The sequence below is a fragment of the Syngnathus acus genome, chromosome 11 (genome assembly GCF_901709675.1).
Source record: "Syngnathus acus chromosome 11, fSynAcu1.2, whole genome shotgun sequence".
NCBI lineage: Eukaryota > Metazoa > Chordata > Actinopteri > Syngnathiformes > Syngnathidae > Syngnathus > Syngnathus acus.
In genome coordinates this window covers 7,694,592-7,708,589 of record NC_051096.1, presented here as the reverse complement: position 1 = coordinate 7,708,589, position 13,998 = coordinate 7,694,592, and the positions used below count along the sequence as shown (strand labels likewise).

The 13,998-nt window shown below is 45.0% G+C and overlaps 1 protein-coding gene across 1 annotated transcript in view; it reads left to right on the top strand.

The window, feature by feature from the left end:
* Positions 1–13,998, top strand: part of LOC119129875 (CUB and sushi domain-containing protein 3-like) — a 140,824-nt gene that overhangs the window by 113,249 nt on the left and 13,577 nt on the right. The window contains 19 exon segments of the mRNA XM_037263228.1: positions 17–220; positions 292–416; positions 849–945; positions 2,046–2,150; positions 2,272–2,390; positions 2,865–2,934; positions 3,444–3,560; positions 3,789–3,998; positions 4,637–4,825; positions 5,468–5,645; positions 7,183–7,328; positions 9,464–9,544; positions 10,169–10,282; positions 10,358–10,546; positions 10,652–10,810; positions 12,019–12,207; positions 12,578–12,763; positions 12,843–13,037; positions 13,119–13,292. Of these exon segments, the coding sequence (XP_037119123.1) occupies positions 17–220; positions 292–416; positions 849–945; positions 2,046–2,150; positions 2,272–2,390; positions 2,865–2,934; positions 3,444–3,560; positions 3,789–3,998; positions 4,637–4,825; positions 5,468–5,645; positions 7,183–7,328; positions 9,464–9,544; positions 10,169–10,282; positions 10,358–10,546; positions 10,652–10,810; positions 12,019–12,207; positions 12,578–12,763; positions 12,843–13,037; positions 13,119–13,292 (2,847 nt within the window).

The following is a 13,998-nucleotide window of genomic DNA, read 5'->3' as shown; positions in this document are numbered from 1 at the left end:
GTTTTTTTTCCACCAGCCGTGCCCCGGACCAGCTCCACGCAGTGCAGCTCGGTCCCAGAGCCACGGTTTGGACACCGCTTGGGCAACGACTTTGCGGTGGGCTCCCTGGTCCAGTTTGAGTGCAACCCTGGCTACGTGCTGCACGGCTCCACCGGCATCCGCTGTGAGAGCGTGCCCGATAACTTGGCACAGTGGAACGACAGTCTGCCAACTTGTATCGGTAACTAAGAAGCCCCGAAAAAAATTCTCTCGAAACAGAAATAAATAAAGACACGTTTTTCTCCTCGTCAGTTCCCTGCGGGGGTGTGTTGAGTTCCCGTCACGGCACCATCCTTTCGCCCGGCTACCCGGAACCTTACGACAACAACCAGAACTGCGTGTGGAAGGTGTCGGTCCCCGAAGGCGCCGGAATCCAAGTAATTCACCTTGCGTATCATTGACTTAAAAGATGAGCAATCGGGCACGCCGAGGGGAAGATAAGAGATTAATAGGCGGGATGATGGACAGATAGATGGACGGATGGATGGACGGACAGACCGTAAGCAAGCAAAGGAGCATCCCGGCGTGAGCTGATAGCATCTCACGCAAAACAGATAACGGCTGATTGCGTGGGAAGCCGAGGCACTCTCGAGACAACGGGGAGATAACTATGCCTTTCACGCGTGACAAATTAGACTTTGTGTCGAGCGGACATGAATTGCATCACATTATTCCACTGTTTTTTTATGTTATTTATTAATTGTATTTTTTTTTTTTAGTTAAGTGTAAATTGTCAACCTAAAAAGAAAATGTCCACTTTTTTGATGCATTTTCTCGTAAAATTGTGACAAAAGGAAATTTCTGTTCAGGTTCGGGTTGTGAGTTTCGCAACGGAGCACAACTGGGACTCTTTGGATTTCTACGACGGCGCCGACAACCATGCGCCGAGGCTGGGAAGTTACTCTGGTAAAACGCTTAATCCGTCATGCTAATGCTAACCATCACCCTGGTACATTTGGATTGTTTACAAACCGCTGCCTTTGATCTTACCTTGTAACAGAATCAGTGGTTATTTTTAATGATGTTGCGATGTTGTCCAATGCCTCCGAAATATGGAGAGGCAGGAAAGACTTAATTAACGAGCTAGATATTTCAGATATTCTCAGTCGGTGGTTAACATCAAGGGTGTTCAATTCGTTTTCATTTCGACGAAATCATATGATTGTACACATGCGACCGTATCATTATGGATTTTATTTGCATAAAATGGCCCTATTTCTGCCAAATGGACTTTTCTATTAACTTTAGATTATTTTGCTTTGTAGATTTACTTTATCCTTTTGATATCTTGTTGTTTTCATCTTGCCTTTAATATACACCTTTGCAACCTGTGCCAAAAATGTGCCATGGATTTAGCCCATTTTGTTTTATTTGGCCAATTAAATGTACTGTAATTGTACATCTCTTAATGAAATCCTTCCAAAATACTCATTATTTATCGAAAAACTCACACCGTTAATTATGCTGCGTCATCCATTATTCATTGAAGTAGGAAAAAATATCTTTATATATTTATAATGTTCTGTCATGGTAATGAATGAGCTTTCCTGTGGAAAGGGAAAAGGAACAGCAGGGAAGCTAATTAATTTCCCTCAATCGCACCAGCCAATCACATCCATCAGCCCACGAGAAGAATAGCAGCATCAACCACTAACATTACCCGTCAAACTGCTTGGAACATATCACAGAGCAATATTAACACGGATACGCGGCGGTGACATTTTAGCATTGAGTAGCTTAGTGGAGGTTAGCGTTCCGTAACATGAAAGGACGTCACGAGGCAGGAACACGGTGAACTGTGACAGCTCGGCTTCAGACGTTTTCTTATTTTGCAACTAGGTCAGGCCAACATTTCTGCTTTCAAATAAAACATTGGCATCAGGGAAACAAGGGATCCCCTTGCATCTTTCTCAAAGACAGGTTGAGGGGGGGCTTTTGCTGTCAGATGGTCATCAGTGTGACCAGGTGTCTCTTTCTTTCTCTCTCTCTTTCCTTTTTTTTCCCAGGCACCACCATCCCGCCACTGCTTAACAGCACATCCAACAACCTCTACCTCAGCTTCAGCTCCGACATCAGCGTCTCTGCCGCCGGCTTTCACCTGGAATATACAGGTAACAGCCCATCATGACATAAAGGGGCACAGGCAGAACTGCCCCGCCAGATATTTAGAGTTCCTCATCACTCGTGAAAAAAATGACTATCAACCTAAAATGCACAAAATGTCTTTCCCAGCTATCGGTCTGGAATCGTGTCCCGAGCCCCAGACTCCAAACTACGGAATAAGACAAGGGGATCGTTTTATGGTGGGCGACGTGGTGCAGTTCGCCTGTGAACAAGGATATTCTCTTCAGGTAAGCCAGCACTGACTTTCTTTCATTTGTCTCACTTTCTCTCCCCCAATAGTTCCAATTCATTCTTGTAAAATAACAGCTTTATTCCCGTAAAACAAAGACATCATCCTCATAACTTTACAAGACAAGGGGATTTATTGTAAGTGATGCATTTGTGCACTTCTCCAAGGCTACTCTCTCCAGGTGAGACTCCGCGCTTATTACTGAAGAAGAAGGGAGCACATTAAAACTCTGTATTAAAACAAAAAAATGTTTTAAAGTGTCTCAGCTCATTCTCTCTTTTATTAATCCCCTCGGCTGCACAAAGCAAAAGTACTTAAAACAGTGAATCAGAGGGAGACGTCACTACGCACACGGCGCAATGAATAATAAATGTCTCTAGCTCATCTCTGTGTGAGGGGGAAATGTTCAAATGACATTAATAAGCTTGGCTATGCTTTCAAACTTCATTTCTTTTTGGTTTCATCATTGTAGGGAAACGCTCACATCACCTGCATGCCGGGCCCTGTTCGCCGATGGAACTACCCAGTGCCTCTTTGTCTCGGTAGGTGTCAACATCTGGCGGCCATAATTGGCGCCTCTGATATTATATAAATTCCGTACCTCAAATACACGACTAGTTTGTTCGCACAGAGACAAAACACGATGTCGCCCAATTAACATTGCAGCGCTGAGACGATTGTTAGCATGCTCGCTGTTAGCGTTGTCCGTTTTTTAGCTTTTGAATAATGCAAGCAGGCCGTAGCGGAGCAATGCCCGATGTGATTAGCTCTCAGTGTGAGTGAATTTTAAAGGCTGCGGGGGGAAATAAGTGCTCTTGGTCAGCGTGATTGCCCATGAGCTGCCACTGATGCATCTAAATTGGATGTTTATCTTTGACCTTGCGCTGCAAATTAATTGGATATCGTGGCGCGGCGCTTTTTTAGCGAGTGTGACGAGGAATCTATTAAAGTATGCATTTGCAATGGAGAAAAAAAAAGATGCAAAAAAAAACAACTGAAAATGTCCTTTGTGGTATTATTCTCATTTTGTGTTTTGTTTATGTATCTGCAGCTCAATGCGGAGGGGCACTGATGGACGTGAGCGGCGTGATCCTCAGCCCCGGTTACCCTGGCAACTACCCCAGTGGATTAGACTGCACTTGGACCGTCAATTTACCTGTTGGATTCGGTAAGAAACTCCGTGAAGCTACTAGTGTGTGACACATGTCGACAAGTAGAGAAACGGTTGCGTTGTAGCGGAAAAAACAAGTTTACTAATTAGTAGTTCACAGTTTTATTCCAAGTGCACTGACTCGTGGACCTGAAACTGAATCTCAAGGCTTTCAAATAAAAGCTTCCCACAATTGTTTTCCCCCCCTACCTTATGCCTGGGTCCCTTTGTTTTGTTTTTCTATAGGCATCCATCTGCAGTTTGTTAACTTCTCCACTGAAGCCATCCATGACTACCTGGAGATCCGCAGCGGGAGTCTGGATACGGGCTCGGTCATCGACCGCTTCAGCGGTCCGCTGGTTCCCAAAGCTCTGTTCAGCACCACGCACCAGACCAGCTTCTTTTTCCACAGCGACTACTCTCAGAACAAGCCGGGCTTCCACATTACGTTTCAGGGTAAAATGTAACGCCGTCTTATTCACGTCACGGATTACAAAAAAATGAATAAAATTGCAGTTTTACACAAATAATGTTCAAATGGAATTTGGAAAAGTTGGTGATTTTACGAGAAATCAAATGATAATTTTACATCAGTAAAAATGAACTACTATGAGTCATACATTTGTGGAAATTTTAATTTATAAAAAGACAATGGAGATGCTCAAAACTGCCAACTCGGAAGCACTGTTATTGAAATCAAGCAATTAATTTAACTAACTTCATTCTGGGGAGCTGACGACCAAATAATCATTTTCATCCCGGGGGATTGAAAATAAAACAGGTCGTGACTTTTCAAGAGCCTGCCCGGAAATTACGCCCATAACAATCTACGTCGGGGGGCATTCAATGATGACTTTTGTGTTTATTCTCTCTGGCACTGAAGCGAGTTGTTGGGTGCTTTTTCAACCAGCTTTAAAATGTGCATACACCGATTAAATGTGTTCATCTTCTCTTCATTCATGTGCAAATTATTGTTTTGTACCAAAAAAAAATAGATGATGTTGAGGTACAAACAAAGTGAAGCTATACTCATATCATTTGTGCTCAATGTTAACTAACCTTGTGCTATATGTATGTATTTATTTATTTGACAGCTTACCAGCTCCAGAGTTGCCCGGACCCCCGGCCATTCCGTAACGGCATTGTGATCGGCACCGACTTCAGCGTCGGTATGACGGTGTCCTTCGAGTGTCTTCCCGGCTACTCCCTCATCGGGGACGCTTCCCTGACATGTTTGCATGGAATCAGCCGGAACTGGAACCACCCGCTACCTCGTTGTGAAGGTAAAAAAGAAAAAAGATCCACTGAATGGATGATAAGTACATAAAACGCAGTGACAATAATAGCGTAATTAATATCCATTCAATTTCCTTTATCTCACTTTGCAGTGCTACCTGTTTGATATGCACAGCGGTTCCCATTCAAAACCTGACAAATGCAATTTTTATTAGGACTGCTTAATATGGAGAAGCGCTGCAATAAAAGAGGAAATAACGGCAAATGCAATTAGGGGGGAAGCGCGTGTGACCTGTAGCTTTGTTAAGAAAAAAAAAAGATTGATAAGGAAAGGTACTAAAAGGAGTGTTGTGATAAAACTGCAGTTAATTGTGGAGGAGGAATCATATCACTGAGCTATAATAGTCCTGTTTTATTAGGACTTTTATCCAAGTAGCTTTGGAGTGGCAATTTTGAGGACTTTTACTGTAGTATGTCCCTTAATGTGGATTATTCCCTGTTGTGGTGGTGGTAAAACAACACCAGTAATACAGCTCAAAACCAATGGGGAGCTGCAAAAGCTGAAATAAATATACACGTTGATGAGGTTGAAGGCGGCGCCGCGTGCCTTCAAAACTTTACGAAAGCGGATTACCCAGTGGTCATAACACTAAAATGTGTGTAATGTTTGCTATTATCGCCCCTAACAGCTCTTTGTGGTGGAAACATCACCTCGCTAAATGGAACTATTTACTCTCCCGGTCACCCCGAGGAATACCCCAACTTCCAGGACTGCGTGTGGAGCGTCAGGGTCCCGCCCGGACACGGGATCTACATCAACTTTACAGTCCTGAGCACGGAGCCCGTATATGATTACATCACCGTGTGGTAGGTGGCCATTTATCTCTTTTCAGCGGGGTCACTTCAATTAAACTTTAGTTACGAAGCATTTCGGGGAGGTTCTCGTACTTTATTATTAAAAAGTGGTGAAGAATCATGGAATCTAAAATGTCAAGTGCAAGATGAAATTCGAAAATCCCTGAAAATGATTGACTGCCATCCCGTCGTGCCCTGTCATTAGCCAGCCCGGGTTTCCGTGAGCGTTCGATTCAGCCAAATTCCATTTGCTGAAATCCCACATGACACTCGCATCATCACGCCTGCCGCCGCAAAACTGTCTCTCGGCGGGGAGCGCCATTTGCGTGGCGGGAGGGCCATTTTCCTAGCGGCCCTCGTCGGCTTCTGGGCCAGATGCCGCTCGTCGATTTTGACTGCTAATTGGTCTCATACAGGGAGCCATCATATACGTACGTAGAGTCCTCGCTTCGCAGTATGCATCCGCACTTTAAAGTCGACTCCTCATGTGGATGGTGAGGAAAGGCTTGGTGCCAGTGCCCCCAGAACCTCGTCACTTGTAATTAGCCTAATCCAGAATCACTCAAACAGCAGGGGAAGTGGGGATGTCACGATGATTCTTTTTAATCACGGACAGTGAGCGCCGTTTGGGTAAATTTCATCCGTGCGGCTTGACGGGAGGTGCTCGCGGTGTTACGCGGTCCGCCTGGCGCTTGACGGATGACTTCCTGTCTGCTCGCTGTGCAAACTGAGGCTACACTGAAGAATAATGACCCAACACATCGATGGAGTTTACCCAAAATGGTGCTTGAAACCAAAATGGACAATTCATTCAGTTTTTGGCGTGGGTCCCTGAGATGGTGTCCTGTTATACCAGCAAAACATCTTCACTCATATTTGCCAGGGCCTGAAACAGAACAATCCCAAAAAAAAAGCACATTTCCTTTCAATTTTGCTATAGTGGGAAAGTCATTTTCCAGCACCTGAAAAATGTATTTCTACATCATAAGCGAAGAAAAATGTTCCGTTTTGAAACTAATTTTTTTTATGACATAAAAGCCCCGAGCCAAAAATGGGCAGCAGTCTTTGGCATGTGGCATTCTTTTAAACTAGCGATGCATTAATGAGCACCAAATGTTCCTGGGACGGCAGCGAAGAAGCCAATTTGGTCATAGAGAGAGACAAAAACTGCTCGCTTCTGAGCGAGTTTGTATTTGGAGTTTAGCCTTCAGCTACTGCCAACGTTACTTTGTGATTTTGATGAAACAAACCTTTTTAACGCAGAAGGGAAATAACTATATAATGTCCATGGACCTTGTCTTTGCGTATGTTCTTTGGCGCTGTCCTCACAAGGGCACTTTGTCTTTATCGTTAGAGACGGTGGAGCACTTCCAGCATTTGTCTCGTAAATATCATCAAAGCTCTTCTACTCTTGCGTCTTGCCCATTTCCTCACAACAAATGACCACTTAATGAGCGTAATAACTTATGGCGGGTGTCCTCTTCTCCTACGTTCCATAAAGTCTTTGTAGAACAAGTTGTAGCTGAGTTTTCTGTATTGTTCACTGCAGGGATGGTCCGGACCAATCATCTCCTCACATTGGCCATTTTAGCGGCAACACGGCTCTGGAGTCGGTCTACTCCACCTCCAACATCATCCTCATCAAATTCCACTCGGACTTCTCCGGAGCCGGGTTCTTTGTTTTGAGCTACCACGGTAAGCGATGACTTTGATCTGTTTTGGTGTTGCTTGATGTTGTGGATTATTTAGCTTCGTTCTTTAGGTCACTCGCAGCTGTAGGATGAAAAGCTTGAAGCGTAGCTCGACACAGAACAATTTCAAGTTTGGGGAGATCGAAACAAAGTTGTCGAATAAAACCTTGTTCTTCTGAAAGTTCTATATATATATGTTATATATACCCGTCCGCAATAACTGCGTCTTCCGGTTTCAGTGGGAAATTAGTTGGGCTCCAATTATAGTTGATTACGGGAAACATAATTATACTTCATCAACCCCCTGTATTCAAAATGCCCCTCAATCGTCTGAGTTGTGTCTTATTTAAGCATGCAAAAAAAGCAAATAATGGAGGTCATGAAATAAACATAGCTGGTTGTGAAATAGTAAAAGTATTCTTCTTAACTTTTAATTCAACTTCCCCGAGGTTGTCAAGCTCATGAACACGATTGACAACTAGGTTTTCAATCTGAGTAGATTCAGAACAAAAAGCAAGGAGCTCACATCTTCCGTCATTATTAGTTGCTCCCTTTGAAGTGAACCTTCAAAACGTCACGAATGTTTTTGTCAGAGCCTACCGACGCTTGGAGCTTGACATCGTGAAAAGTCAAGATTCTCTAGCAGGTCCATCTATTTGAACAAGATTCCACCTAAAAATGTGCATCAGTCCATCTACTTTGGCAGTTCTCTCCATAAGAGCTGTCATTGATACACAACGTTTGCCACTTTTTGAGAACCGTTGCAACCAAGCCAAGACCAAAAAGACCATCCATGTCTCAGCAGCTCCCCTAAACATTGCACCTCTCTTCATATATATTGTAATTTTTTTATGGGCAAAAAAAAAAAAACTGGGCCACGAGAGTGAACAATTAATATTACGAGATACGGTTCTGGAGTGGTGCTTTTGTAGCTGGAGGAACACATTCAACATCCTTTTCAAACTCTCTTGAATTCCATTACATTTATCTCTCAGATAAATATGATGCAGTTATTTTCCTTCCTCCTCAAAAGTTGCCTTCCGGGGTGGAATTTTTAATGAGACGCAATCATTTCTCATGACTTTCCTGACTCTGTTTACCCTTCACAGCAGTTTTTCACACTGGCACACGTTCTCAGAAATATACATGACGATCTCGTGACCTCTCCTCGCAGCATATTTGTACAATCTCAGGGGTTTGTTATCGTTGCTCTTCTCTGCCAGTGTTGTTTTCTTTTCCTTTTTCATGCAGATGTCGGGCCCTTAATGAATCGTGCTCGTAGGTTGTGGCTGTCGAGAAAAAGAACAGTCCCATCTGTCGGAGGGTGATTGTCTTGTGTATTTGAAAGAAAAGTAGGACAATGCTTGTTAGCATCAAGTAGTGAAGGTCCACGTCATTTGGAGGTACAAGAGACAGAAAGTCCACCATTTTGATTTGAAGCAGCCATTTTAGAGTGAAGTTGGCTATTTTCTGAAAAACTCTTTTGACCAAGATTGTTGACTGCTACAAAATTCAAAGCACATATCCAAGACGGATGGGTGATGCTAAATTGCTAATCGCCATTGGGTGTGGGCGGAGCAGGGCCGCCGAGTTTGATGACTCGCCATAAAACGTGAAAACTCTTAACAAGGTCAGCTCAAGACAAGAAGGAAAATGCTTTTGAGATTAGTGAGATCAATGGCCGCTCTTGGGGAGTGCATGTCTTAATCTCCATGCTTGGGGTATGCACGAGGGCAGCGCGTACTTATCGGCAGGTCTGGTTCCCATCGTCACTTTCATCCTGACTTACAGCCCTGGGCTCGCTCCGTCCCTGCATTTTCTCGCCGTCCCGCTGGCTGGCTGGCTGGCTCGCTCGCTCGCCGGGTTACAAAGTGATCTATGGTCATGCGGTCTTATCGATTAGAGCCTCTCAGCCCGGTGGCTGTTGCCTTTTATGATTCAAGACAAGCAATGTATTTGTGTGGCCACTCGGGCTTCTTTGCCGACCGAACCACGCGCACATAAAGAGTTCAATCGGAAGGTTAAGTAAAGCATAAAGCAAAATAAATGGTGCGTTTTAACCTGTACAGTGCCTTCTCCATTCATACACGTTTCCCTCTCTGCTCCCTTTTCCACTACTGTGTGTCATCCATCTTCCAGCCTACCAATTAAGGGTCTGCCAGCCCCCTCCGGAGGTGCCCAATGCTGACATGCTGATGGAGGATGGCGAGTTGGAGATAGGTGAGCCGTCCGTCTATCCGTCTGCCCGTCTGTCCATTTTCAACGCCTCCAGACATGTCACTTTGAAGGCGGGCTGCAAACGATACACTCTGAACTCCACGGAAGACAATTTATTTTCAAAGGACACAAATAACTCGCCGGCCACTGCAGTACGCAAAACAAAGAGAACAATGCGAGGTTTTCATCAGAGAGGAATCTTACTACTATTTGAATAGAAGTGAACTATTGAAAAGATGCAAATCGCATATCTTTTATCATTCTTGGTGTGCAACAAAAATTCAATAACTGTGAGAAATTTAAAGCTAATTACACTTTTGTTTGGAAAAAATATCAGTTCATCAGAACATATTTGCTGATGAAATAATTCCAGTAAAACAATCATTCTGTGGCTAGCAAGTTATCAGTTAATGTTGGTGATAAGCAATAGCTGATGAGAACTATTTTAATTTACTCTTGCCAAAATCCAAACTAGTCAGCAGTAGGCGGGATCGTCATTATTGATAGTGGCAAGAAGCTATCAATAAAAATTGATAAGGGCTTCTTAAAACATTTTTGTGGTATCAAATGATTCTAATATTTGCCTCCTTCACACTTACCTTATATAAACCTTATAATGCCTTTTAGGTGACATCATTAGGTACAGGTGCCATCCTGGATTCTCATTGGTCGGCAGCGATATTCTCACCTGCCGCTTGGGAGAGCGGCTACAGATGGATGCGCCCCCGCCGACATGCCAAGGTCTCCGCTTGGACTTTTTTTTTTACAGTACCACACCTACGAGAACATGTAAAATCATTTGTCTTTGGTCTACAGTTCAATGCCCCGCCCATGATGTGCGATACGACTCGACGGGAGTGATCCTGAGTCCCGGTTGGCCCGAGAGCTATCCCAATCTGCAGATGTGCTCGTGGAGCGTCAGCGTGGAGAAGGGCTACAACGTCACCATCACTTTTGAAAGCTTTCATACGGAGAGAGAGTTTGACGTGCTGGAAATTTTTGATGGTAAAAACGGAATACACTGCAGTTATGGGCTAAAGTCTTGGGACACTACACAGAAATTCTACTGCCAATTCCGACGGTTTCTTAAGCCCCTCTTCCACACTTTAGGTCCGTCCGCCAATGACCCAACGTTGGCCACGCTGAGTGGCGACCTGCCAACGCCCTTCAACATCACCACCTCCGGGCACCAGTTCTTGGTGCGCTGGTCGTCGGACCACGGCACCAACAAGAGGGGCTTCAGAATCCGCTATGTTGGTGAGTACCAAAGTATGTATCCCAACTTTATTTTACTACTAATTAGCATTATCATATTGCATGGAAAAAAAATCATCAAAGAGGCAGACAGAAGGGTTTCCAAAGTGAGGGTCAGCTATGCGGTCAAACAGACGGTTCCCAAGAGCAATTTTAATGTCACATTTGTCAAATTTGTGAGAGAATTCAGCACAAGTCCTGAAAATATGACAATTAAAAATAACTTGAGCACATAAGCCTCACTTCTGACTGCCTCTCAAGCAGTTGAATACATTGTGTAACGGTCACTTTCTGTCCAAATGGAGCCTGCTGAGCACAGATGGTGCTGCTTTTTGGACAGTTGGACGAGAACTTTTTGTCCGCCGAGGACCCTTTCCCATGTAATGGGATTTTATTCAAGGAGTTTTTTTTGACAGTGAAGGGCAAAATGATAATAGTAAGACCCGCTTCGTTCGTCCGCCCTTTAAGTTCATACTCTTGTTCGTGCTGAATGACAGAGTCAGAGTCCGAGCAGATGTCTGTGACGTTCCCACTCGGCAGCAGAGTATCATTTCTTGGAATTGAAGTCTTTGAAACGTCGGATTTTTCAGGTCTTGCGGTTATTTGTTAGGTAAGCAGTGGTTAGGGTTCACGCTTGGGTGTCATGTTGTGTTTCTATTTCGGGCCGGGGTAGCTGGTAAGGTTTCGTGTTTGTGAGTGAACTTCCCTGTAAATACAAGTAAGCTTCCCTCCAGCAGGCTTCGGGCTATGCATCCTGCAGAGAGACTTGAACTCCAGTGCTTCAATTATTTTATCTGGATCTGTTTATGAAGTTAGCTTCCCTTTAGCAAGCTCCAGTGCCCATATAATCCAAATATCTTGTTTAGGTTAGAAATCAGTGAGGTGAAGTTGTAATTGCTAACAACTGGCATGTGACAAAAACATGCTGATTAACAACTAATTGTTAAGCTCCATTACTCCTGATAAAGCACATGAAAATAAAACCCACGTTAAACAAGCCCCAAAGGGACTTATTTAGAGTGCAAGAAGAAACGAGCTGATGGTCCAAGTGGAAGACTTTGACACAATTTAGCAGTTAGCCTATTAGCGTCGTTGCAGAGTGTCATGGTGTTAATGATAATAAGCTTCTAGGGTGTTAGAAGCTGCTTGCGTTGTTTTAATTAACTGCCTTCGTCCTCACCACGTGACGTCAACTCGTGGCTTTTTGGAATTGTTCCGTGCAGCTCTGTACTGCTCCACGCCGGACTCGCCGCTGCACGGCTCCATCTCGTCTCAGACCGGCGGCCACGTCAACAGCGTGGTACGCTGGGCGTGCGACCGCGGCTACCGGCTAGTCGGCAACGCCACGGCCACCTGCCGCCGCACGCCGCTCGGCTACCACACCTGGGACTCACCGGTGCCGGCTTGCCAAGGTGTGTGTGTGTTTGTCTGCTTGATAAATTAAAATCGATTGCAGATTTCAGTTAAAACATGTACCTAAAATATATGAACTCATTCCCTGCCATTGACGGATATATTTTAACTAGCAGTGAACGAGTTAAAAACCAAAAAAAAAAAAATCTAATTCCCCTCCCCCCCGAACCTTTTCAGACAACTAAGAGAGTAACTTCCATTCTGGATCGAGTAAAATATACATGACTAACAACGCTCTTCTGAAGTGATCGCTTGATCTAGTCGTCCTGTACCATCTGTTTGTATCCCCATCAAAGCAACATGCTTGAAAGACACAAGCGGTGCATTAAGTCCACATGCGCGTGCGTGCATCTTTCTGTCCTCCTCAAGCTGTCTCGTGCGGAGCCCCCAAGGCGCCGACAAACGGCGGCGTTTTAACAGCCGACTACTCGGTGGGAACGCGAGTCTCCTACTTCTGCAACGACGGCTACAGGCTCTCCAGCAAAGAGCTGACGTCGGCCATCTGCCAGCCCGACGGGACGTGGAGCAACCACAACAAGATCCCGCGGTGCTCAGGTTGGCGCGACGGAAACCCCCTCGATGGCGTCACCGCCGCGCGTCTCCATCCTTCAATCTGCGGGTCTCTCCGTTGCAGTGGTGGTGTGCCCTAGCATCGGCTCTTTCTCCCTGGAGCACGGCCGCTGGAGGATCGTGAACGGCTCGCACTACGAGTACAGGACCCGCATCGTGTTCACCTGCGACCCGGGCTACTACCGCTTAGGACCCGCTCACATCCAGTGCCTCCCCAATGGCGTGTGGAGCTGGAAGAATGAGAGGCCCCATTGTCAGAGTGAGCGCTACCATTCCGTGTCGTTAAGTTTTTGCTTCCGGCGGCGATGGCTTATATCTGCCCTTTGTCACCTTTCGTCAGTCATCTCCTGCGGGGAGCTGCCGGCCCCGCCCAGCGGCAAGAAAATCGGCACGCAGACGACCTTCGGGGCGACGGCCATCTTCGCCTGCGACGCCGGCTTCATGTTGGTGGGCTCGGCCGTCAGGGAGTGCCTGTCATCCGGTCTTTGGAGCGGAACCGAGTCGCGCTGTTTAGGTACGTGGATGTAAACGCTAATTAGCGCTTCGCGAGAACAGAAAGTTGTTCCTTTCGAGGGCAAGTTGTATGTTTCTCGGCTGTCTAATGAGGACGGGTGTTAAAGGTAGTCGAGGTGACCCCCACTCCACCTTCATCTGCTCCTACAGCTGCTTCCTTCTGGCCTTGACCTCGCAAGTAAACCTTTTTTTTTTAGTAAGGAAAAACAATGCCAGGCACTGACAGATGTTATGGCTGTTAGGTGCCACATGAACAACATTTACATTCAATTCCAGTTTAGCTTTTTCCCCCCACTCCGAAAAAGCCTTAGATAAAGATAAATACAAAGAAAAAAAGAAATTGAATTTACCTCGAAGGAAAGCGCTCCCTTGTCCTTGGTGGTTTACGCCTACTCCGAGAAGCGAAGGGAGGAAAAAAAACACTTGAAAGTGTTTTACGTGATTTGACTCTGGATGTAATGTTTATTTGCGGATTAGAGACCGTGTTCAAGCCAAGTTGACATTTGCTTGACTTCTAATGACTTTCCAAGATTATTTCACAAACTTTGTGGCACACCTAGTGTTGCAATTTGCAATTTTTCCAATTCTTTTTTTTTTTTTTTCTTGCTGCCTTCCTAGCCCTCTGGTTTTTAGACCTGATCAAAACACATTACAACTGATTTCTTGCTATATCAAACTGGTATTACATTTTTAATTTCACACAACCC